Raw genomic sequence first — 27,049 nt, 5'->3', positions numbered from 1 at the left:
GATGTGGGTGCAACAACTGAAAAATTGAAAGAAAAAAATTTCTAGAAGGATTATATACTCAGATTGCATTTGTGTTGACTGCAAATGTTAGTTTCACTTTAAGACATTTTGATGTCTTAGTATATTAGGAGTATAATTTATGCAGGAAAGGGAACGTGGATTTAAGTCATTGGAGACATTCTCCAGTATCGTCTGTGTTGAAATAAATGTGTTGCATTTATTTATTTTCACATATGTGATATATTTTACTATTACCTATTTTAATAATCTTTTCTGGTTAACCAAATCAGCGGTTGTCATGATTGACTTGGATAACAGGCTTCTTTGGAGCTGTATAGTATTCTCAGGAGAGGAACATTAGTGTTATATGGCGAGAGTAGCTAATAAAACAGGAAGAGGAAACTGGGGCTGTAGCACAGAGGAATTTGTGTGCTTTGCTTGGAGGTGGGGCAGATCTGAAAGAAATTTGGAAAATAAAATTAAAAATGTTTGGTGTGATTGACTGGATCTAGGTAGTAAGGTGGGAAGAAAAATCAACAGTAGTGATAGTGCTGGTAATAGCTAACATTGGCTGAGCACTTTGAGTCACTGCTCAGAGTCTTTTTAACTGAGTATAATTTTGGTCATTCTGACAATTATGTGAAAATATATTGCTACCACTACCCTACGGCCCAGATGCACAATTCCAAAACCCCAAAACTCTGAAAAATGACCAGCTGCAAGATTGGTGCAGGCTCGCTTGGCAGCAAACCATGGCTAGACCTGAGGCGAGGCTGTCTGTGGTCTTTGTTTCTCGCCCACTGAAGCATTGATGTATTTTTGCGAAAGTGTCGATATGTTTGGTTATGGAGGACGGACTCAGACTCAGTAGGAGTGAGTTTGGAAAACTCAGTAGCTTTCCAAAATAGGACAAGTTTTGAAATTCGTGCTTAGATGAGTGATTGGCCCATATTGTAATTCTTACTTTATGGGTGAGGAAACAGAGAGAGAAATCACATACAGTAATTGGCAGAGCTAGGATTTAAACCTAGACTGTCTTGTCAAGTCTGCACTACACTGTTCTGCCTCCCCTTCCAGCCTTTGTAATTAGTAAAAGGATGCCATTAAACTAAAATAAGAATTGATTGAGGGAAGCAGAGGAAAGCATGTAGTATAATGTGGATTTAAATAGGCCTAGTTTGAGATGCCAATTGAAAAGATGCAATAAGAAACCAGGACTTTTGGGGGTATGTTTATAATGCGTATACTGAATTTCATCAAATCTGATTCCGTCATTTTAACAGAGTATCATTTTATGCACCAACTTAAAAGGTTAAAAACAAACAAACTGTAACACAGTGTGTGTGGTTTCTTGTTTTTAAGCACCTTGAGATGTTTTTTTCCCCCACACAGTGTCATTCTTTATGCAGTTGCCGTGTCATGGATGCAGCGTTGCTAAAGAATGTTTTCTTGTTGCCTTTGGGATTTTCTTCTAAGCCACTGACATTAATAGCATCCTGCAGGTTTTGTTGGTGGTGCTTTCTTGACCTTATTACATGGTATCAACAAAAAATGTCAAACACCATCCAGGAAGGTATTTTTAAAGTTAATAATTAAGCTCAATAAATAAGGTATTAAAGGTATCAGTGCACATAAATCAGTTGAAGTGGAAACAGCAGGAATAGCTATGACTGGGCTACACAAAGACCGACAAAGACAGCCACGTTGAGTTCCTCATCCATTGTTATGTATGAGTGTAAGTTCAATTGATTGTAGATTTTAGCAATATTAAAATGTGGGGGAATTTACATCTTAGAATTATTACACAATAAGTAGGATTTTTGCCTCTGGGCATTGGGAGATGCAGTAATAATGTAGGACAGCAGTGCATGTAATTGGTTTTAATAAACAAGTATGCATCTTTAGTAGGCGTTAGCACACAATCAAAGAAGTATTGTCACTGCTCTGGGGAATAATTAAATCAATAGTGAAGACAGAACCTTTAGAATTTCCTGTATTTAAAGGTACTCTGCAAAGAGAAGAGAGGAATGTAAATACTTGCACACATTTTGAATTTGTTTTTGTTTTGTTTTGACAATCCAGGTGCCTAGACAGTTGGAAAAGAGCCCACTTTCACAATAAATTCATTTCTCTCACACTATTAGCATGGTCTTCGCTATTGTATCTAGAGCATAACTGTGAAACCATGATGTCAGAAATTCAGCCAGGTGTATGGCAAGGTATCAGGACCACATTAATCCATGTTACTGGACTAATAACATGATTTACATATAAAAATAATACTTCCACCTGAGGGATTTTGACAAATTGATTTTTTTTAAGATTGAAATAATTTCTGTTTATGGGAAAATAGAATATATATGCTTTTCCCTATTTTTCCTGCTAAGTACAACTAAAAACCCTGCATATTATACATAAGATAACAAAGACTCTGAAAAGTGGAAAGAAGTCAGAACAGCTTGGGGTCTCAGGATTCAAGGAGTGACACAGGAGTGAGTTTCTGGCTTTTCTCTTTGCCTCAGTGTGCCACACTTCGAACTGAGGAAACCGATAACCCAGAAACAATGGTGGCTGCACACTGCCCTCAGAGAGCCCCAACGAAGCATAACCCTTTTAGCCAAGTACTAGGAGAGAGACACCCTAAAACCTTTAAAAACAAAAACCTACTCTTTACTCCACCAAGCACCGCAGAAGGAAACCCATTTCCCACCCACACCCTCACTAGCACAGGCTAAGTAGGGAACATAGACTTCCAACATTACCAGGCTGGCACGAGGTGCCCTAGCAGCCCCTGTTGTCATGACGTTGGATTAGGTGAGATACAGAGCCCGCTGAGACTTCCATCCTCATCAGATGGTTAACTAGCCCTCCCCTCATTTGCAGTGGAGACCATGTGGGATGTCTGGATTTACACCCCCACCTGGTAGTAAAAAGGAGCACCTCCACCTCCCCACTTAGGTGAAGTCAGAAGAGGCATGGTAGAGAGGTTATACTTCCACCATTGCCCATCAGTAAAGAGGCCTAACTCTCCCCTTGTGTCAGTGGGAGCCACATAGGATACCTTCTCAGCCAGGAAGGTATCAGTGAAGGCTTGGTGGGGAACCAGAGGTAACAGGGAGTTGCTCCATCTCTAGTGTCAATGGAGGCTGAGTGGGGAACCTGAACTTCTACCCCTACCTTGTAATAACGAGATAGCCCCTTCCCATCTTTTCTGCTAGAGCAGGGCCAAAAACATCATCAGCAAACATAAAAGATTTAATCATGATCTGGACTCTCATAGTGCTCAAAGTGTCCAGATTTTAAATGAAAATCAGTTGTCATAAGAAGGAAAATCTCAAATTGAATGAAAGAGACAGTGGAGACCTGCATTGAGATTACCAAGATATTAATCTTAAAATTATTTGACAAAGATTGTAAGAGCGTCTGTCACAAAAATGCTTCAACAAGCAATTAAAAGTATGTTTGAAACAAATGAAAAAAAGTTGCAGCCAAAAAAAGTCTGCAAAGAAATATAAGATGAAGAATCAAATGGAAATTTTGGAATTGAAAAAAATCTAATAACTGAAATAAATAACAGATAGGCTTAACAGCAAAATGGAGGGGATAGAAGACAGAATTGGTGAACCAAAAAACAGAACAATAGAAATGACCAAAATGGGCAACAGAGAGAAACTAGACTAAAATTAAATGAACAGAGCCTCAAGGGCCAGTGGGACTATACCAGAGAGCTCGCATTTATGCCTTTGGAGTCCCAGAAGAAGAGAGAGGGCATAGCTGGAGAAGTGTTTAAAGAAATAATAAATAATAGCTAAAAACTTACTTAAACTTGGAAAAGTACAAACCTACAGATTCAGGAAATTTAGCAAATTTGAAACAGGATAAACCTTTCAGTTCTGAAAGCTAAAGACTAAAAATTCGACGCAATGAGAAAGAAATTACTGTAAGATTGGGGCGGGGGGGACTGAACTAGAACAGACGTGTCTTCAGAAACATGGAGACGAGAAAGATGTGGCGCAGCATTTGTCAAGTGCTGAGGGAAGAACTGTTAATTTAAAAAAACTCAGAAGTCCCAGGTCATAACTTTTGTTTGGATTATTGTTACAATTATTTTCAGCTATTTTTCATTATGATAAAGAACTTTAAATATGAGATAGCAGAGTACATTCCCTCTGAAGATGCATAAGGTTATTTATACTTATTTTATGATGTTGCTCAGAGACTTAAGAAGTAAATACCATTTACCTTTGAAGTTAATGTTCTACTTACCATCTTTGAAAAGTTCAGGTAGCTTAATTTTCATAATTTCTGTCTCATTGGATGGTTTTGAGTAATTCATTTGAATTTTCAAGAAACAATTATTTAAGTCGTTTTCTGACTTTTGTGTGTTTTTTTTAATTGTGATGGAAACATAATATTCAATTTTAATAATGTTAAGTGTATATATATATATATATACATATATATATATTTGCTACAAATCGCTATAGACTTTTTCATCTTGCAGTACTAAAATTCTACCTGGTAAACACTAATTTCCTGTCCTCACTCCCCTAGTTTCTTGATAACTGCCTTCCTCTCTGCTATTTTTATGATTATGACAACTTTAGACATTTCATATGAGTGGAATCATACAGCGTTTGGCTTTTTGTGACTATTTTGCTTACCGTAATGATCTTGAGTTCATCTTTGTAACAGAACTTTTTTCTTAAGGCTACACTGACATTTCAATTTTTTAAAAATTCATCGATTGAGTACATGAAAAATCCATGTATTGGTTAAAACAGCCTCTTGATACTAGTTTTTCTCCAGTAAATAACAATGTACATTATTCAGTTCTTGCTGATGAAATCTCTGTCTCTAATCACTGTGTTTCATTAGCTTCTTTCTCAAGCAGTCTCTTCTGTAGTTTGGCTTTTGACAAAACTCAGAATCCAAGATAATTAATAGAATCCATCAAATTTGTCGTTCAAATTCAGTTGACACTAAATCATTCTAACCAAGATTGAATCCTACCCATCTAATATACCACATCCAAGTTGCATACATTAACTTAACAGTTTTACACCTTTTATTAGATTTTTAGATTAACACATAAGCAGTAATTTTGTATAAATACTTTGGATCATGTCTTGATTTTGAGGTTTATTAATTATCCAAAATTATTTATTGACTTTAAAACTGTTAGATGATCAAAAATCTCAGTAAACCTAGCAGTGAATCCACTGTTTTTCTCTCCAATAATATATAATGATTTTAATCATTCAGTAGGTGGCATCTCCTGGGCTTCTCTGTGGCTCAGGCAGTCAAGCATCCACCGGTAATGTGGGAGATATGGGTTCGATCCCTGGGTTGGGAAGATACCCTGGAGGAGGAAATGGCAACCCACTCCAGTATTCTTGCCTGGAGAGTCCCCATGGACAGAGGAGCCTGGCAGGCTACAGTCCCTGGGATCGCAGAGTCAAACATGAGTGAGCAAGCCTGCCCCCTCCCTCTTTTATAAACCGTGAAGTATTCTAAAAAGTCACCCGTCTGAGAAACAGCCTAATATTCTGACTTCCACTTTGGGACTCCTGTGTGAAATCTTTGTGTTTTTGTTTTTTTCCCCCCTCAAGAAATCTTAAAATAAATATAGTGTGTTTTCCTAATCAGGAGTCCCATGAGCTGCTTATAATACCCAGCCTTTTTTGTTCTGAAGGAAAGTGAATTTCTGGTATTCCAGATCGCTGTTATTTTGTTTCACATTATCTTAAACATTGCTTTCTGAATATGGTGATTTCTCATGATGTGATAAAAGATAGAATTTTAACTTTATTTTTAGGTATCAACTCATTTAAACATAATGCAACCCTGTAAGTTACCTATAAACTAGGCTTCAAATGTTCTAAGTTAATGAATATCACACAGCTGTCAAGAAACTGAAGTGGGAACCATACCCAAAGTCTGCAGAATTTAAATGTTTATGCTTTTTTTTCTGACCAAACCAATCTTTGAATGATTTTTTTCAGATTATTCATGGTAATAAATAAGAATGCCATGAGGTGTATTGATTGATTGACATATCTCTTTTAACACTTACATTTGCAAATAGTAGTTTGAGAGTGCTAGAGAGATTTGTGAATTGTATGCGTACGTATTTATACCTAAACTTTTGGCTCAGGGATTGCTCCAGGGCCTACTTCCGGCCAGCAGTTTTCAGAGCTTCACTCTTGTTAGTTTCTCTTAACATCCTTCCTGCTTATATAAACTTTAGATTGACTCTTTATTGGCTTTGACCTGGTATCTCCTTGAGACCCTGCTTCCCTCTGCCGCAAGCACTGCAGCCACTCTGAGGTCTTCTTTTATTCTGTCTTTACATCTCGTGAATGATTTTTAATACCTAGGCTAAATATAGATGGCTCAACTGTAAAGAATCCACCTGCAGTGCAGGAGTCACAGGAGACACAGGTTTGATCTCTGGGTCCAGAAGATCCCCTGGAGTAAGAAATGGCAACCCACTCCAGTATTCTTGCCTGGAGAATCCTATGGACAGAGGAGCCTGGGGGGCTACAATCCATAGGGTCACAAATAGTTGGACACAGCTGAAGCGACTTAACACGCATACAAGCAAAAGATAAGTGGTTTTATTTAAATATTTGATTGTTTGATTGAGATTTTGCCTAGCAGAATGCTTACATACTCTCCTGGAGAATAATAGTTACTGTTGCACTAATATCTTTTTTTTCCTCCAGACTTATTCATACATAGTATATAAATATTCTTCATTACTTTCCTTTTTTTATTGGAGGATAATTGCTTTACATTGTTGTGATCTCTGCCATACATCAACACGAATCAGTCATAATTATATTTATATATGTTTATATGTGGGCTTCCCTGGTGGCTCAGAGAATCTGCCTGTATTGCGGGATACCCGGGTTCGATCCCTGGGTCAGGAAGATCCCCTGGAGAAGGAAATGGCAACCCACTCCAGTACACTTGCCTGGAAAATTCCGTGGGCTACAGTCCATGGGGTCACGAAGAGCTGGACACGACTGAGCGACTTCACTTTCACATATGTTTATATCCCCTCCCTCTTACGCCTCCCTCCCTCTCCCCCCACCCCACCCCTCTAGATCATTGCGAGCACCAAGCTGCACTCCCTGTGTTCCACAGCAGTTTTCTGCTCGTTACCTGTTGACACATGATAGTATGTATATGCTATTCATCACTTTTATATTACGACTTTAAAGACTGTGAACAGAAACAGTTGCTTCAATTCACCTATGACTTCTGTTTGTAGACGTCCTACGAACATCATAAAAATGAAACATTGCTTCATATAAGGAGAAATGCTTACAACATATTATTAAGTCTAAAAATACCAGGCTGCAAAATGGCATGGTAGCCACTTTTGTGGTCTGATATACATACACAAAATGAACTTGCTGAAGAAAACTAGGCTAACAAATGCCACTCCCTCCCCCCCACCCCCGGAAAAATCCCACTAATACAAATCTCTCCTAATGCGGGACTTCCCTGGTGGTCCGCTGGTTAAGACTCCATGCTTCCAGTGTGGAGGGTGCAGGTTCAATCCCTAGTTGGGGACCTGAGACCGCAGGTGCCGTGAGGCATGGATGAAAAAACAAAGCAAAACCCTCCTAATGTTACCTCTGTTAGCTTTTGGTGTATATTATTTTCTTCTTCTCTCTTTCTCTTTCTGTCAGTGTGTCTTATAAAAGTTATATCTCCACATAGATATTCGTAGCTAGTTGGGAAAACCCTTCTTAAAGCAAAAGGTCGACAGACCTGACTTCATATAACCTTTAAACTTCACTCATAACAGAATACTGTCAGAAGTATTTTTTAATGTAGTGACAATATAGTAAATGTAGTGTAATGTAAATGTAATGTAGTGACAGTATACTTACAGCATGTCTATTAGAAGTAGGGAATAACTTCGTTTTTTGTGAATCGTAAATTAGTATAGCCATCCATACACGTTGAAAACTTCAGTTTATCGTAGATACCTTCCTCGCCCTTGCTCCTTGTATCCAGCTGATCTCTAGGATCTCCTAGATATCTCTGGAATTTATCCATTTCCTCCATCAAATTCAACGTCCAACATAATTTTTCTCTACTGCTGCAGTAGCTCATTAGCTGGTGTGCCTGCTTTCTTTCTCCATTCTATTTGTTTTTCATACTGTACAAAGTGATCTTCTTAAAACACATAAATGATCATTTAAGGATCTTATGAAATAAACACTAACTTCGGGGTGTACATGACAGAAACTGTGTAGAGACTGATTAATTCTTTTTCAGTTACTCCCAGGAAAATGAACCAGGCCCTTGTCTAGCCATAGTCCATAGGGTCGCAGAGTCAAACACTACTGAAGCCACTTAGCATGGACACAAGCACTTGTCTAGTCATACACGTTTCCTGTCACAGGGTTTTGGTTCTGGCACATACATTCCTTCCGTTACGTTTGCTGCTAGTACGTATATATTCTTCAGGGAATCCTTTCCTGACCTTACTAAATCAAAATTCTGTCAATTTGCTTATAGAGGTAAAAGTCTCTGTCATAAGGCATCAAAGTTTTACATTAATTTAGATAAATAATCTAGCTCTCTTTCTAGATTATAAAATTATTGAGGGGAAGCTCTGCATCTGTTTTTGTTTGCTACTGTATTCCTGACATGTAACAGACTGCTCGATACATAGTAGGCACTTGTCTTAGCTTTGACTGCTGTAAGAAAAATGCTATAAACTAGGAGGCTTGAACAGCAGGCATTTGTTTCTCACAGTTCTGGAGACTAGAGAGTTCAAGACACACAATTCTGTGTCTTGCGAGGGCTCCTTTCCTGGTTTGGAGGTGGCTGCCATCTTGCTGTGTACTCAATGTAGAGACAGTGAGCTCTATTATTTTCTTCTGTAAAAACATTAATCCCATCATGGATTCTCCAACCTCATGATCTGATCTATACTTAAATTACCTTCCCCAAATCCTGCCTCCTAATACCATGACGTTGGTAGTTTGGGGTTTCAACATGAATTTTGGAGGAACACAAAGTCATTCAATCTATAACATTCCATAAGTGCAGACATTAAAAATAAATGTGAAAGATGGAAAGTTCACAAAAGGAGAAAATAACAAATGCTAGTAAACGTATCCAGATATTTTCAACCTCCTGTGTAGTCAGGAAATAAAATGATGATAAGGTGCTTTATTCTCATCACATTGAGAAAAGTTTTAAAGATTGATAATGTCAAATGTCCATTTAAGAACACATCCATTAGCAAGATAGTATTAAAAAAATTGACCCAGTCATATCATGAAATATTTTTCAGCTATTAGAAGGCAAAGGTTGCATTCTAGTGCATTTAAAGTAATCCCATTAATTTTGTTTTACAAAAAGAACCTCAAAAGTAACTGTGTATATTTGTTTATATACAAACATATAAATTTATAGCAAAGATACTGGAAAGATTCTTGCCATGCTGTTGATAGTGTTTATCTCTGAGAGGGAACATGACAATAAAAGAGGTATAGAGTTTTTTTCTTTTTTAAAAACTCTGTGGGCTCTTTTTTCTTATTCACTGTTTTTATAATGCATATATTGTCATGTAACCTATAAAAATAAATGAGTAAGAGTAGATTGATTTAGGGATATGAGAAAAAAAGAACCATTCTTTACATAAAAGTAAAATCACGGATGCCAAAAGAACGTGGTTTAGTCTGGAACTATAGTTCCATATTGTTGGAATCTAAAATGTGGAAAGAAGAGTATGAGGCTGAAAAGAAGATAAAACCAGATCAATAAGGGTCATGTGTGTTTTCTCCTAGCATGGACAACCATTCAGAGAACCTTAAATTGAGAATTGACTCCAGTCATATCAAATAGATGATTCTGGAAGATGTGCAGTTGGTATAGTGAAAGAGATTCATAACCATTTTGTATCTGGATCCCTTGATCCCTTTGGCAGGTGTAATGACGCCTGTGAATCTGTTCTTAGTATTGTATTTCAGATGCATAAAATAAAATAGTGCAAAGTATGTGTATTCTTCTTCAGTAACACATTAAAAAGACTGATGAGCATGAACAGTATTTTAAGATATCTGTACCAGCTGAATGACTTTGCGCATTATGTCCATGAGTCTCGGGTTAGGAGCTTTTGCTTATGGTATGAGACTGGGAGTGTGAAGATCAGTTAGGGAACCAGTCAATATGGAGATAATGAAAAATTTTAATGGAGACAGTCTGAAATAATCCTATGAAAGATTTCATAATTGTTTTAAAATACTTGTAATATTTTTAAATGACATTTTTGTATTAGTATTTGTACAGTATTAATATAGTATTGTGACTTCCCTGGTGGCTCAGATGGTAAAGCATCTGCCTACAATGTGGGAGACCCGGGTTTGATCCCCGGGTCGGGAAGATCTCCTGGAGAAGGAAGTGACAACCCACTCCAGTATTCTCGCCTGGAAAATCCCATGGACAGAGGTGCCTCTTAGGCTGCAATCCATGGGGTCGCAAAGAGTTGGACATGACTGAGTTTTTTGTATTAGTATTGTATTAGTGTATTCCTTACAGAAAAATTAGGAAATACGAAATTGTAAAAAGAAAAGAAAGCATGCTTTATGGTAGTTTCTTAAAACTTACATAATGCCTATGCTTTCTTTTGTTTTTATTACTGCTCTTGCATAGAAGTTTACCTGATTAGCTATTCATTTAGTCTTATTTCAACAATACCATCATTGCTTAACTCTCTTCCCTTTAATTCTGCAGGTTTTTGATTGGTCAGGGAGCACATGTAGGAGCTGTCAACAGTGAAGGAGACACACCTTTAGATATTGCTGAGGAGGAGGCAATGGAAGAGCTACTTCAGAATGAAGTTAATCGGCAAGGTAATGGAAACCAACCTAAATGGAAAGCATGTTTAAAACTGTCTTGTGTAAAGTATGATACTTGACTTTTTCAATAAATAATTGTTGACATTGAAGGACAGTTACAATTTGAGTGAAAAAAATCAGTTTACTTAGTAATATGTGAAGTAAGGTTCTACTTGAACAAATGTATGATTAACTCTACACCTTTTTAATATTTTTTAAGTTGAAAGAAGTATATTGTAAGTGGTAGGATCAGGCATAAAGTTACCTATCAATAAAAGCTTTGGAGATAAATAAAACAGACAAAGAAGATAGAAAGTGTACGGGGTGAACAAGACAAATTTAAATAGAACAGTCAAGAAGTCCTCACTGATAAGGATGTATTGAAGCTAAGGTCTTCTCCAGGCGGTGGAGTGAATCATGCAGGCCTGGGGAAAGAGCGCTGCATGCAGTGGGAGCAGTGAGTCCGCGGACGGGAGGGTGCCTGATGTTCCAGAGGAGCAGTGTACGAGCCTAGTGTGGCCGAAGCAGACAGAACGTGGAAGAGGCTGGGAGGACATGAGGTCCCAGAAGGAGCAGTGGACCACATCACACAAGCCCGTGTGGGCCACTGGAAGGATTTTAGCTTCTAATCTGAGTGAGATTGGGGGTCAGTGGAGAGACGGGGGTCAGTGGAGAGACGGAGGTTAGAGGAGTGACATGATCTGACTTATTGTAGAAAGGTTCTGTGGGGCTGCTGTGCAAGGGAAGGGCAACAGTAGGAGAACGGCGAGGGGAGAAGTGGGTGGCGGCAGACAAAGTGAGGAGAAAAGTGTGGGTTTAGATACATTATGAAGATTTGACCAAGAAGACCACTGCATGATTAAAAGTAGGGTGTGTAAGAAGGAGGCAGGGAGGATTCTAAGCTTTTTGGTTTTAGCAACTAGATGGGTGCTGTTTTTACGAGAGATGTGAATATTGTGGACGAAGTAAGTTTTATAGGAAAAGGTTCAGGGGTTCATTTTTTAGACCTGTTAAGTTTGTTTTGCCTGCTAGATATCCAGGCAGTTGAATATGTTAGTAGAGAGAGGTATAAGCTAGAGATATGAATTTGGGAGATGTCAATTTATGATGATAGATGATTGCTTATGGATAGAATTTCTTTTAGGAGTGATGAGTGTTCCAACACTGATTGTGGTAATAGTTACACAACTCTGCAGACTTACTAAAAACCACTAAATTGTTTACTTTAAATTGTGTGAATTATATCTCAATAAATATAAAGCAGTTCCTCTTCTGGACACATAACCAAAGAATTAAAAGGAAAGTTTCAAAGAGACTTTTATATACCCATGTTTATTCACAATAACTAAAAGATGGAAGAAAACCAAATGTTCATCAATTGGTGGATGAATAAACAATATATAATATATACTTACAGTGAAATACTGTTCAGCATTATGAAGGAAATTCTGACATATGCTGTAGCCTGGTTGAACCTTGAGAGCATTATGCTGTGCGAAATAAGTCAGTCACGAAAAGACAGTTACTGTCTGATTCCACTTACATGAGGTACCTCAAGTGCTGAAAATCATAGAGAAAGTGGAATGATGGTTGTCAGGAGTTGGGAGGAGGTGGGAATGGGGATTTGCTGTTTAATCAGCACAGTGTTTCAGTTTTGCAAGACGAAAAGTGTTCTGAAGGTTGAGCAACAAGGTAAATGTACTTAACATTGTTGAACTGTCTACTTAAAATGATTATTAAGATAGTAAATTTTATTACGTGTATTTTACTTCCGTTTTTAAAAACGTATATATAAATTACTGTGATTTCCACTGTAGTATTATGTCTAGGCAGTGATTGAATGAGTATTATCAGAAGAGAACTATGTTGTATAAGATATGGAGTATTTGTTTAGAGAGGGCTCAGTCTTGTGGAAGTGTGGTTCATTAAATAAAAGTAAAGAAATAGAAGCTAAGTGAAAAGAGATTTTTATTTCTTGGGATTGGGAAAATTCATAAGGACTACCTGGTTGCTTTGGGGCTTCCCAGGTGATGCAGTGGTAAAGAATCCACCTGCCAATGCAGGGGACATGAGAGACTCGGGTGCAGTCCTGCAGTAGAGAATCCCCTGGAGTAGGAAATAGTATTCTTGCCTGGGAAATTCCATGGACAGAGGAGCCTAGTGGGCTACCATCCATGGGGTCACAAAGAGTTGAACATGACTCAACACACACACACTTCTGGCTCTTTAAAAAACAAATCTTGGGCACTAAAAACTGAGGAAATATTTAAATGCTTAAATAGAGCTGAAGCATTGTAACAAGTAGCTGAAGGTACCTGGAGTCCAGAAGAAGCAAGGTCCATGTTACAACAGTAGTCATAAACTAGAGCTTAGAGAAATCCGCAGAAGAGCTTCTAACACTTCTATCCTATGGAGTAATGAGATAGTCAAGCCTTGAAGAAACTGGAAGAATGGATATAAAGCACCACAACCTAGAAAGAAAGAGTACCCTATCTGTCCATCTTGTCCTGATTAGTGCCCAGATAGATAGCAACTATGACCAGTGCATTTTCTTGGCAAAACTCTATTAGCCTTTGCCCTGCTTCATTCCGTATTCCAAGGCCAAATTTGCCTGTTACTCCAGGTGTTTCTTGACTTCCTACTTTTGCATTCCAATCCCCTATAATGAAAAGGACATCTTTTTTGGGTGTTAGTTCTAAAAGGTCTTGTAGGTCTTCATAGAACCGTTCAACTTCAGCTTCTTAAGCATTACTGGTTGGGGCGTAGACTTGGATTACCGTGATATTGAATGGTTTATCTAGGAAATGAACAGAGATCATTCTGTCGTTTTTGAGACTGCATCCAAATACTGCATTTTGGACTCTTTTGTTGACCATGATGGCTACTTCATGTCTTCTGAGGGATTTCTGCCCGCAGTAGTAGATACAATGGTCATCTGAGTTAAATTCACCCATTCCAGTCCATTTTAGTTCGCTGATTCCTAGAATGTCGACGTTCACTCTTGCTGTCTCCTGTTTGACCACTTCCAATTTGCTTTGATTCATGGACCTGACATTCCAGGTTCCTATGCAATATTGCTCTTTACAGCATCGGACCCTGCTTCTCTCACCAGTCACACCCACAACTGGGTATTGTTTTTGCTTTGGCTCCATCCCTTCATTCTTTCTGGAGTTATTTCTCCACTGATCTCCAGTATCATGTTGGGCACCTACTGACCTGGGGAGTTCCTCTTTCAGTAATTCTGAAAGAGATGGGAATACCAGAGCACCTGACCTGTCTCTTGAGAAACCTATATGCAGGTCAGGAAGCAACAGTTAGAACTGGACGTGGAACAACAGACTGGTTCCAGATAGGAAAAGGAGTACGTCAAGGCTGTATATTGTCACCCTGCTTATTTAACTTATATGCAGATGAGTTTCTCATCATGAGAAATGCTGGGCTGGAAGAAGCACAAGCTGGAATCAAGATAACCAGGAGAAATATCAATAACTTCAGATATGCAGATGACACCACCCTTATGGCAGAAAATGAAGAGGAACTAAAAAGCCTCTTGATGAAAGTGAAAGAGGAGAGTGAAAAAGTTGTATTAAAGCTCAACATTCAGAAAACGAAGATCATGGCATCTGGTCCCATCACTTCATGGGAAATAGATGGGGAAACAGTGGAAACAGTGTCAGACTTTATTTTGGGGGGCTCCCAAATCACTGCAGATGGTGACTGCAGCCATGAAATTAAAAGACGCTTACTCCTTGGAAGAAAAGTTATGACCGACCTAGATAGCGTATTGAAAAGCAGAGACATTACTTTGCCGACAAAGGTCCATCTAGTCAAGGCTATGGTTTTTCCAGTGGTCATATATGGATGTGAGAGTTGGACTGTGAAGAAAGCTGAGCACCAAAAATTGATGCTTTTAAACTGTGGTGTTGGAGAAGACTCTTGAGAGTCCCTTGGACTGCAAGGAGAGCCAACCAGTCCATACTGAAGGAGATCAGCCCTGGGATTTCTTTGGAAGGAATGATGCTGAAGCTGAAACTTCAGTACTTTGGCTACCTCATGGGAAGAGTTGACTCATTGGAAAAGACTCTGATGCTGGGAGGGATTGGGGGCAGGAGGAGAAGGGGACGACAGAGGATGAGATGGCTGGATGGCATCACTGACTAGATGGACGTGAGTCTGAGTGAACTCCGGGAGTTGGTGATGGACATGGAGGCCTGGCGTGCTGCGATTCATGGGGTTGCGAAGAGTCGGACATGACTGAGCGACTGAACTTAACTGAGATAGCAACTGGGAAAGGGACGGAGATGTACTGAAAACTTCTTGTCTTTAGTTTCTTTCTATATAAAGGAAACTGTTAGCAAGGCTGATTGTAATTGTAATGATTCATTCGATTTTGATTAATGTGCCAGCATATTTGTTCTGAGTGCTGGGTATTTAAACAAAAAATGAAACAAACTTTGCTCTTGAGGATCTCACAGGGTGGTGAAAGTGACAGCTCCATAAACAGCTTTACTGTGCTGTGCGCTAACACAGGCGGGAGCCGAACAGTGCGGGAGAACAGGAAAGACTGACTGCTCTCAGTCAGGAAGGGTCTGAGAAACAGGACATTTGAGAGGGAGTTTGCTTGGCAGAGAAGAGGCATGGTGGACAAAAAAAGCGTGTCAGAAGGGGGTATCAACAAGTGCAAAGAAAAGGGATCAGAAACATAGCAAATGCAGAGAATTCACTAGGATTGGAAGGGAGGAAGAAAATCAAGATGGACTTAGTATGAGATTGAGACTTGAAAAGATGAGACTAGCTGCCAGATGGTGGACATCTATTTTGCAGGCATTAGACAGATGCAACAAAGATCCCCAGCAGGAGACGAACCTGGTTGGATTTAGTGTCTAGTAATAAAGCTGGTGGTAATCTGGAGGATGAACTCAAATGGGGAGCACACGGTGGCGTGCCTTCCCAGAGGGAGACCCGTCATTTAATCCAGGTGAGAGCCAGTAGGGCCAATGCAATTATATTTAAGGTGGAAAAGAGCAAAGAGCCAGGGTTGTTTTCAGAAAATATTAAGGTAAAATTAAAACAGCTTGGTGAGTAATTGAATATGGAGTTGAAGGAAGAATTGAGGCCAGCTAATTTGCCTCCTGAGATTTCCAGTTTAAGAAGTGATTATTGGGTGAATTCACGCAAAAAGGTGGAACAAAGCAGGAACGTGCATGAGTTTGTTTTGAGGTGTATTGCATTTGTGGTTGCTAAAGCACATCTGAATGGCACTGGTCAGTGCCGTGTCAGAATCTGGGCAAGGTCAGGATGGAAATGTAAATCTGGAGAAGTAATAGGTGAGAAACTCTGGAAAATAATACGTAATATGACCCTGAAACTGAATTTGAAGCACTGATAGTAAAAATAAAAGCTAACTCTTTTTAAAATATCTAAATACTAGTTATTGAGCAGAAGACTTTACATGGATTATTTCATTTCATCCTTATAGCAGTTCTACAAGGTTAATAGTGCTGTCTCTTCATTTTATAGATGAGAAAAGGAGGTTCAGAGATTTGCCCAAGGTCAAACAGGTAGAAAGTGATGCTGTATGTAGTTCATTCCCAAACAGTGTAACAGATACCTTGAGCCCCACACTCTTCATTACAGTACCATACTACATTCTATTAGGAATGTCTCCTAGAAATATTTCCTAATGTTCATTCGTTCATGGGAATAATAAATGGGAATACATGATTTATATAACATAACTTTATTCCAAAGAAAAAAAGATAGAGGCATCTCTCTCTATCAGTAGAGCTGAACAATTTATAAAAGGAGCCTCCTAAATATATCACTAGTAATGACAAGATTTCTCAAATTATTTATCCTGATATGAAAGTTATTATTTAATATTTTTAAATTCTTTAATCATTCTTTTGGCTCTTGTTCTAATGTACATGATTAACAACTAGTCATGCTTAAGTAAATTTCCTTTGAAAGTAGTAGTAATTGAATAGTAGATGAAAGTATTTCTGATTTATGTTTTAAAGTAATTTTCTTTATTTAGCTTGGAATACAAGTCAATTTTTGCACCTCTTATCTAACCAAATTCCAATTCAGTTTTATGTTTTCTTACCTAAGAGAATTGACTAACATTTTCTTATAAGCTAACATTTACTATTTCTTAATAGTAGTGACAGATGGTAAATAGTCTAGTCACTTTATTATCATACCCCATTTAGTTCAGTATACATTGTTTTCATTGTTTAAAAGTTTTGCAATTATAGGTAAACTAAAGACCAGTAGGTGAATTAAAGACCAGTAAAATGCTTTATAGGCTCTTTTCCCTGTTAGTCCACAAGGCAATAAAAAGAGAAGCAGAATCATAGACTTTTAGAACTGATCATGATAATTAACACCTCAGTGCTTATTCCTCTTCTAAATACTTCACATATATTAATTAATTTAATCCTCAGAACAACATGATTATTGCTAACTTACAAATAAAGAAACTGAATGCTAGTGTGGATTGTGTCTTGCTCAAGACGATAGAGCTAGTAAGAGGCAGATCAGGGATTGAAACCAAGCCGTGTAGATTCAGATCTGTGTTCTTAACTCATTATACTAATATTGAGAGAAGTTATGGCTGTCTGAAGGTTACTAGCCTAGTTAAAATACTGGAATTAGAAAACAAGTATTGTTCTCTCTATATATATTGTTATATATATTTTATTTCTCTCTATATATATTCTATATATATATTTATATTGTCTGATAGGGTTTAAAAAAAATGTAATTGTCCATCGCTGTAATCATTGGTATTTTTTAAAAGATTTTAAAAGGAAGAAAAGTGTTGTTAGGTTTTTTGGTAACTGAATTTACTTAAACATAAGAAATTTCCCTTCATATATACTTAAATTTTAGACTTGAGTTGTTTGTTTATATATAATTTATATAAAGGCACAATTTGGTGGCAACAAAGGGTAATTGCTTTGTAATAAAGTAAAGATAGCATGAAATTAGATAAATCCAGAAGTAAGAAGTAGATGTTTTATTTATTTCAAGTCCAGAGGAAATTTAGAATAATAAAAGATAGTAACAGTCAGGCTGTTCAAGATGGTAAAGAGAAAAGGGATAAAGATAATAAATAGGTTCATGTTTTAAAAGACGTAGTTAAAAAAAAGCATAAGAAAATAAATCAGTCTGAAAAAAGTCTTTTAGTAGAAAGATTATTCTTAATGTATTACAGTTGCAGCCTTATAATTTCTTTTATGAATAACATTAGAAGACATCTTCAATAAGATGGGCTGATTATCTTTTGATAGGAAATTTATAATGTAAAATTGCTTTTTTATAGAAATTGTGATGCTTTTTAAATAAAGATAATAGGTTTTATTTGTTCTATATTATATATATAATTGTTTTATAAAGTCAGTTTGGAAAGTCTTATTGTAGGTTTCTTTCATATGTGGTAATAAGATCTCTAGTTTCAAGATGACTTTAGCTGGTACTTTTGTAATTTGGGGATTTTAAAAGTACTTTATCATTTTTGCCTACTTTTTTAAGATTGAGCTTCAGTTCAACAATTCAGTTGTGTCTTGAATAAATAAAGCAAGCAAGATAAGGATACATTCCAGGTAGAGGATAACAGCTTGCACAGTAGCACAGGCAAGTGATGTACTTGACCTATGTGAAGATCCCAGATGGTTGGAACACTGGGTGATGATAGAGGAGAAATACTAGAGATTAAAAATGCCTTGAGACCAAATCATAAATGGCTTTGTATGCTACACTTAAGAGCTTGAGCTTTGTCTTATAGGAGCTTAGCAATCATTGACAGGTTTTTATAGAAAAGTGAGATGATCGTATTTTAATATAGAAAAACCAGTCTTCTGATCATGTGGGGAATAACTCAGAAGGGACTGAGGTGAGTGAATTAAGGGCCAGGTGTAGTCATCAAAGTGTGAGACATAAGACATGAATTAAAATAGCATAAGGAGCCATTACAAAGACATTCTAGGAGATGGCAACTCAAAATCTGCCGACTGTTGGATGAGGGCTGGAGATAAGGTAAAGGGAGGGATAAAGGATGACCTCCAGGTTTCTGGGCAAGTGTTGGAACCTAAGGCTTTTCTGGTGGCTCAGCGTAAAGAACCCTCCTGCCAGTGCAGGAGACTCCGGTTCAAAACCTGGATCAGGAAGATGCCCGGGAGAAGGAACTGGCAACCCACTCCAGTATTCTTGCCTGGAAAATCCCACGGACAGAGGAGCTTGGGAGACTGCAGTCCTTGAGGTCGCAAAAGAGTGGGACACGACTTACCAACTAAACAGTATTCATTTAGTAAACATTTACTGATCCTTTTTACTTTAGATCAGGTACCCATCCAGATGATGGGGATAGAAGATAAAAAAGCAGTATCTTCACCTTTTTAAAAACTCTTAAAACTTATGATCTTCTAACATGTAAATGATGTGGTGTGTGCTGTTTTTAAATAGCCAGCATTTGAAAACATAAGATAACATGAGATTCCCGAAAAATTTCAGGATTAACTTTGTTCTTTTAATTTTTTTCTTAGAATTTGAGCTCTTTGAAGGTTCCCTTCTGAATTCCCCTCCTCTTATCACCTCAACCTAGCACAATGCTTCAAGCTTTTAAATGAATAAACATCTGTATAACTTATTAAAATTATAAAACTGATATTAACAGTATGAACAGTGTACCATGTTGGTTTGAAAATAACCTGTCTTAAGGCCTGTTAAATTTTACATGAAGACAGGACCTCCAAGTTGAAGCGTTTTAAAAAACATTTATGCCTACTAGGCTAGAATTCAGAGAACTAGTCAAAGCAGGTGGATAGAAAATTGAGACTTAAATATATAAGATTGTGTTAAGAAAATCTGTTTTTCAAACCAAAGGAAGATATACCTTGGGGAATGTTCAAATATTCAAAAACAAAAGGAATAAGCAGAAAAGGTTAAAAAATAAAAAGCCAAAATAAATTGTAAGGACAAAAATTAAATAGTCAATTAAAAATGCAAAAAAAATCTACAGTATTCCTGCATTTCTTTAACCAGCATGTTCTAAGCAGCCCAGTTTTCAAAAATATAATATCACTTTTAATTTTCACTTAAAATGATTGAGGTAATTTTATTTCCATACAAAAACATTTTCTATAGAGGAAAAATAAAAAGTTATTCTTATTATATCAGGGGTTGATATAGAAGCAGCTCGAAAAGAAGAGGAACGAATAATGCTTCGAGATGCCCGACAGTGGTTAAATAGTGGCCATATAAGCGACGTCCGGCACGCAAAGTCTGGAGGCACAGCGCTTCACGTCGCAGCCGCCAAGGGCTATACAGAAGTTTTAAAGTAAGTATTGCTTCTCACAGTTGTTTCTCTGCTTTATTTTGTTTGTTTCATTTTTCCTTTTTTAAGATACGTGCTAACGTTATTTTGAAACAGTTTTTGAAAATGACTTAAATGTTGAATGTTATTGTTTTGTTTCTGAAGTTCTTTCATTCTCAAATTTTTATTATTCTGTTGTTTTTTTCCATTGCAGTTTTCTGGTAAGTAAAATTTGTATCAGACAACCATTATGTGTTACCTTCTGGTCTGGTAAATTATTAGAGTCACTTTGAGGTTCCCAGATAGGTGAGCTCTGGATACAGAAACTAAGAACAATGTTGTATATAACACATACTGTCAAATTCTGAGACCGTGATTTGTACTGATTATTTACTTCCATATAATTTGTCTGACTTTTTTTTTTTTTTAAGATTTTCATTATGTGAGCACTGGAATTCAGAGAGCTATTAGCATAATATTAAACCATAGGCAACTTAGACTATACAGTAAGTCCCCTATATATGAACAAGTTCTGTTCCAAGAGTGCATTCATAACACCAATTTGTAAGTCCAACAGAGTTAGCCTAGGTACCCAACTAACACAACTGGTTATATAGTATTGTGCTTAATAGATTTATGGTACTTTTCACACAAATAATACATAAAGGTGAGCAAGAAATAAAGAAAACATGTTTAATTTTATAGTATAATACCTTGAAAAGTATAGTACTACAACACAGTAGCTGGCATACAGGGTGGGCATTGAATGGGCAGACAGAAAGAGTTGCTGACTGGAGGAGGGGGAGATGGTGGGAGATGGTGGGAGATGGTAGTTGCCAGTGGTATCAGCAGCAGGAGGCAGAGGACAAGCTGCAGTGCCACTCGTGTTTGATGTTGATGGCACAGGTTCTGGTTCTTTGCTGGGTTCAATTCTATCTGCCCTCTTGAAAAAATGACCCAGTGTGGTCTGGGTAGTAGCTCTTTTTCTCTTCTTGTAGATGTCACGGCAGCCTGGATGGCATTTTGAAAGGCTGCTGCAACCTTCCTGTCCTGTTCTACATTCGGGTCCTGTGACTCAAAAGCTATCTGTGCCTCCTCAGATGAAGAAACTCCCCTTGCCGTTTCCTGTGTCGTGAATCGCTTCTGTTCTTCAGTTAACTTCTTCCTCTTGTCTCTCTTCATCCTTTCTCTGGGCCTCCGATTCCATCTTTTCACCTCATTCTGCTCTCTTAATTGCTGTCGCTTTTGTCCCATTGTTACTGCTTGGTACTTCTGAGCAGTACCAGGTACCTCAGTGCTGCTTTTACACTTGCTTCTGGAATCCTAGGCTCGAAATACAGTACTGTACTACTGTACCGTGTACAGTATTGAATGGCAGAAGTACTCAAAAGCACAGCCACTTGCAGTGGATGCGCACACATGGCAGTGTACCCCAGACACATGAACCGGCTTCTGTGACTGGACATGTGAATACATGTTCACATCTTTGAAAGTTCGAAACTTAAAGGTTTGTATATAGGGGACTTACTTATTGACCAACAAATATCCTTAGGAAAAGCTCTTTCATGTCACAATAAATTTGTGTTTTGCTTTTTCTTATGCAATGCAAAGGTATTGGCAACTATGTAAAAAAAAAGAATTCATTGCATAACTTCTGTTATATGTATGTGAAAGCTAATAAGACTGGCCCTCAGCAAAATCTGTTGCACCCTTTATGTTGTGTTTGTTCCACCTGGGCCGCTGATAGAAATCCGTCCTCCTTATTCCGTCTCTTCAGTAAAAACAGTGAAGAAGTTTAAGTGGGTCAGTTATTCCAGATTTCCTCCTATTTCAGTCTCTACTCACTTGAGGAACGTAAGCCTTCTCCTAGAATGGGACATTTAACTCTTAATTAGTTTCCTTGTCTCATCTGTTTCTCTCTAGTACAAAACTTTTCCAAACTTTCAAGGCCCGTTAGTGTGGGTCATGAAATGCACTTAGTGAATAGCAAACGGCATTTAAAAGAAAAGAATTGAAAATATCACAGAGTATTACATATGGTAAAGATAATTTTGTTTCTTAAAATTCTTGTTTCTGTGAATGTATATATGGGTACCAGATTGCCCTGTTAAATGGATTTCTAGACTGCTTCCAAGTGGTGTTTGTAATTCAGTTTTACAGGCTCTTAACATCCTTCGTTAAGATTCTTAGAAATTGTGATGAATTTTAAACTCTTCAGCCTAGCACATAAGACCATCAGTCATCTGGCCATTGGTTTCTCTGTCAAGCTAAGCTGCTACCACTGATCCTCAGGCATTCATGAGTCCAACTACATATATCGTCTTTAAGTTCTGTCATGATGTCTTAAAGCATACTCTTACTTCTGTCTAGGTACCTTCATTCACCAGCTCTTCAACTTGGAAGTAAATTCCTTTTGATCCTTTGACTCAGTTCAAGGCTCTTCAGTCTATGGGGAAAAAAGCTCAGCCTCATTCATAATAATTGCAGATAAAGCTGCAATGAATCATCATTTTCCATCTATCATACTGGCAAAGATCAAAATGCTTGGCACAGTGTCGGCAAAGTTGGGAAAAGGCACTCTCTTATGTTATTGGTAGAACTAAAAATGACTATTGAGCAAATTTGATCAAAGTAACAGTTATCCTTTCGTTTAGCAGCATTACCTCTGGGAATTTTTTTTACAGATATTCTTACTCTCCCCTAGGAAATAAGGTATGTGCTAGCAGTGTTGTTTATGATTGGAGTAGGATAATGATTGCCTAGATTATGATACATCCTTTCACTAGAATACTCTAATGATTAAAACACTACTTAATATATGAAAAGAACAATAGGATGTGTTAAGTGTCAACCCAAGAATAGAACTATGCCTCATTTGTGTTTATTTATTTATTTTTAAATTTAAGTTGTATCTGTTTATATATGCCTAAAATCTCTCTGTAAGGATCTAATCAAAAATTGTAGTATGGTTATCTGTGGGGAGGGGAAGCTGGTTGGCTAAAGGTCAGCAATGGAAAAGTGACTTTCCTATATAGTCATTTATTCTTTTTTAGTTTTGAAACTTGGGAGTGTGTTACTTAGGAAAGAAAATATGAAATCAAAAATAAATAGAAGAGATCCATTTTTGATGTCAGCATCTCCCCCTTTATGCCCTCCCTGCAAACACACAGCCCCTTTCAGCTGACTCTTAGGCTTTTCGGCCCTGTACTTCTAAGGCAGCTTCACCGTAGAACCTGTCTGTGAGGGTTGATTGTTGTTTTACTTGACTTTTGTCCTCCATTAGAAGTTCCTTGAGTATAATAAATACCATCTTATATTTTTGGAGTATCTTTGCATGGCCTGGTATATAGAGAGCCTTATATTTGGGAGCAGGGAGGGGGGAATGTTTTTACCTTTCTCTCCACATAGACTCCCCAGTACTTAGAATACCACTTGGGGTATTTAACATTATTATAGTTCATATTTCCTAATTGTGAATATATTTTTATTTTTCCCTATCTGATGATGTATGTGCTAGTGGCCATATTTTTTTAACTTAAAGCTTCAGACTTATATCTACTAGCCTGTTTTTTAGGTCAATGGCTTTTAAATGTTGATCTGCAATCAGATAACAGGCAGTGATGTGAGTTCATATGGAGGACTTATTAAAAATACAGATTGACAGGGCCCATCTCCCAAAATACTGATTAATTCAGTGGAACTGGGGTGGAGAATATAAACACATTCTTTAGATACTGTTAGGAAACAGGGAACTCAGTTCTTGAACATAAATAAATGATTATATGTTAGCTATCACTACCACCTCCTGTAGGTAAAAAGAAGCCCTTCTCAAGGTCAACATCTTGGAAAGTAAGGTAAAGGTTAACCAGATTTGAGTTATGAGGTATTTAGTGTTCGCCTTTGTGTGTGGGGCTGTGCTGTGTGCAGTTTATAGACCCATTCTTTGATCTCTATGAGCTTAATTTCTAAATAAAAGTTGATGTCAATATATAGTTAGAAGGGCATACTAACATTTATGCAACTTTTTGCATTGTATTAAAATGTATTCCTGTTTTCTAGCTTTGTTGATGATTAGAATATCTGCTTTCTACTGCTACAGAAAATAGACTCAACCCCTCAAAGTATTTGTTTTGCTTTGTTTTGTTTCTAACAGATTGTCATTTTCCTGTGAAAATTTCCACTGGTAGATCATAAAGGTTCATGAAAGCTTTCACAAACCAGTTCCTTAACTGCAAAGCAACGATAACACTACAAATGTCTGTTTGATCCCAGTATATTTTGAGACCATGTTCAGCCTGAGATGATATATCATATGGAAGCCATTTCCTACAATAAATCAGTTTAACATACAAATTGATCTAGTAGTTTTGAAAAATTATAAGCTTCCCTGTTAAAGTTTCAGTTAGAAACATCTTAGTAAGAATCAGTGTCATACCAAACCATAAGACACCGTCATTAAGAGGAATAATTATGAGGAATTGATTAAAACTGAATTCATTATTATGGCAATAACTCAAGATTCTCTATTCCAGTGTTTTCTGAGAATTACTTTCTTTTGCCCTAGTTAATTTGTTGAGGGGAGGAGAAATTTCAAAATATGAAAAGAAATATATTGCAAATTTTTGTTTAAGTGCATGGTATAGAGCTGTTGATTCTGTTCACTCATTTCTAGATTTTAATGATTATCTAATTCACTGTAATTTGTTTAGACTTTTAATACAGGCAGGCTATGATGTTAATATTAAAGATTATGATGGCTGGACACCTCTTCATGCTGCAGCTCATTGGGGTAAAGAAGAAGCATGTCGGATTTTAGTGGACAATCTATGTGATATGGAGATGGTCAACAAAGTGGTAGGCCTTTTAAATGTACCTTAAATATTTTAACTTTTAAAAATACAGTTTTAGTCTTTAAAATATTATGAGACTATAAATTATATAATTATGTTAAGTTTTTCATAATTGTCAATTGTTTATTCATTTTTATTATTAAGTCTTTTCCAGCTACTTATGAGGTGATTTAGGCTCTTCCATTGATATTATATTTTAAAACTCATAAATTAAGAAAATTTTGCAAATGTATAAGATAGAATATATTCTAAGCAGTGAACTTTCTGGTGTTCTGGAAACTTGTACCAATAGGGTTATTATAAGGACTAAACTGGCAACAGGAAAAATCCTTACTATTTTTTGCCACCAGCTCTTTAAAATTGTCTTTTCCACTGTGAATAAAAACAGACTGACAGATGTTTGTCTGGACTGATTTTTGAAACTAAGTCATACCTGTGGCTAGCTGAACTTTTAAGTATATTTGAAATGCATATATTTATTTTATTACTCTAGTAAGAATGTAATTAATTTTTATGGTGGTAAAATAGAAATAAGATTTCAAAAAAGGCAAACTTGGAGTTACTACATGACCCAGGAATTATGCTTGTAGCTATTATACCCAAAAAATTGAAACAGATGTCCACATAAAAACTTATATACAAATGTCCATAGCAGTGTTATTCATTATATACCAGAAAAGCAAAAGCAGATGCAGATGTCCATCAGCCAGTGAATAAATTATCAAACTATGGTGTACAATACAATGAAATAATATTCAGCAATTAAAAAAAGAATGAAATAGATATTTACTACAACATGGAAAAACCTTGAAAACAGTAGGTAAAGTAAAGGAAGCCAGTCACAGAGGACTATATACTATATGATTCCTTTCATATGGAATGTGCGAAATAGGTATAGTAACAGGAATCTATAGTAACAGGGAGTACGTTAGTGGATGCCTTAGACTGGGCGAGCAAGGAGGAATGGTGAGAAGATTGCAGTGGGTGTGTCATTTATTTTGAGGACGATGAAAATGTTCTAAAACTGGTTGTGGTGATACTCGTGGATGTACTAAAAACCATTGGATTGCATACTTTAAATAGTTGACTTGTATGTGAACTATAGATCAGTAAAGCTGTTACCAAAAAAAGTAAGGGGATGTTTATCAGTTGCTTCTTCCTCACATGGATTTTTTATTTATCTACTTCAAATCATTTGTACCATGTTTTGTACCTATTATAAAAAAAATTACCTAATTCTTTCTGTAGATTTATAGAGACTCACTGAGGGCGTAATTTATTGATAACTTTTTATCATCACCAACCCTTTGTTTTCTGTGTAGGGCCAGACAGCCTTTGATGTAGCAGATGAAGACATTTTAGGATATTTAGAAGAGTTACAAAAGAAACAAAATCTGGTACGTTTGATGGCTATCTAAAAATTGTCTCTATTAGTGAATTCCCTTATAACATTGAATTTCAGACAGTTGAAAAAGTGTTCTTACTATATTTTGTACTGTTTGGTTTTAAGGTATTCCCAGTAAACAAATTAAATGACAGTAAATAAGAATAAAGGAGTAGTGGTGGTATTTTTTTAGCCTTTTGTGTGGCCCTTTCCCCATTTCTCTAGCCTCCTCTTCCCAAAGGAATACTTAGATAATGTATGTGCATGTGAGCTCAGTTGCTAATCTGTGTCCAATTCTGCGACCCCGTGGACTTTAGCCCACCAGGCTCCTCTGTCCATGGGATTCTCCAGGCAAGAATACTGGAGTGGGTTGCCATGCCCTCCTCCAGGGGAATTTTCCAACCTAGGGATTGAACCCCCTTCTCCTGCATTGTAGGTCGATTCTTTACCTACTGAGCCACCAGGGAAGCCCTTTATAATGTGTATGTTCTCAATAATGTTTTTGTGATTTCATAAGGAAGTTTGCTTAGAAGGTGGAGACTATAAAATCTCAGATTTCAAAAATAGCTTACCCTAGAAAAGCAAACAGTTACATAACTAGGAAGCAGTTGTTTAAGTATTATCAGAC

The 27,049-nt window shown here is 37.1% G+C and overlaps 1 protein-coding gene across 12 annotated transcripts in view; it reads left to right on the top strand.

Moving 5' to 3' along the window:
• PPP1R12A (protein phosphatase 1 regulatory subunit 12A) overlaps positions 1-27,049 on the top strand; it is a 169,936-nt gene that overhangs the window by 75,128 nt on the left and 67,759 nt on the right. For all 12 annotated transcript variants that reach the window (XM_069584117.1, XM_069584119.1, XM_069584120.1 and 9 more), the window contains exons 3-6: positions 10,768-10,886; positions 20,052-20,211; positions 24,897-25,041; positions 26,360-26,434. In XM_069584117.1, the coding sequence (XP_069440218.1) occupies positions 10,768-10,886; positions 20,052-20,211; positions 24,897-25,041; positions 26,360-26,434 (499 nt within the window). The remainder of the gene's footprint in view (positions 1-10,767; positions 10,887-20,051; positions 20,212-24,896; positions 25,042-26,359; positions 26,435-27,049) is intronic.

This window comes from Ovis canadensis, chromosome 3 (genome assembly GCF_042477335.2).
Source record: "Ovis canadensis isolate MfBH-ARS-UI-01 breed Bighorn chromosome 3, ARS-UI_OviCan_v2, whole genome shotgun sequence".
Taxonomy (NCBI): Eukaryota; Metazoa; Chordata; class Mammalia; order Artiodactyla; family Bovidae; genus Ovis; species Ovis canadensis.
The sequence above is the reverse complement of the archived record's forward strand: the minus strand, read 5'-3'. Positions and strand labels throughout refer to the sequence as shown.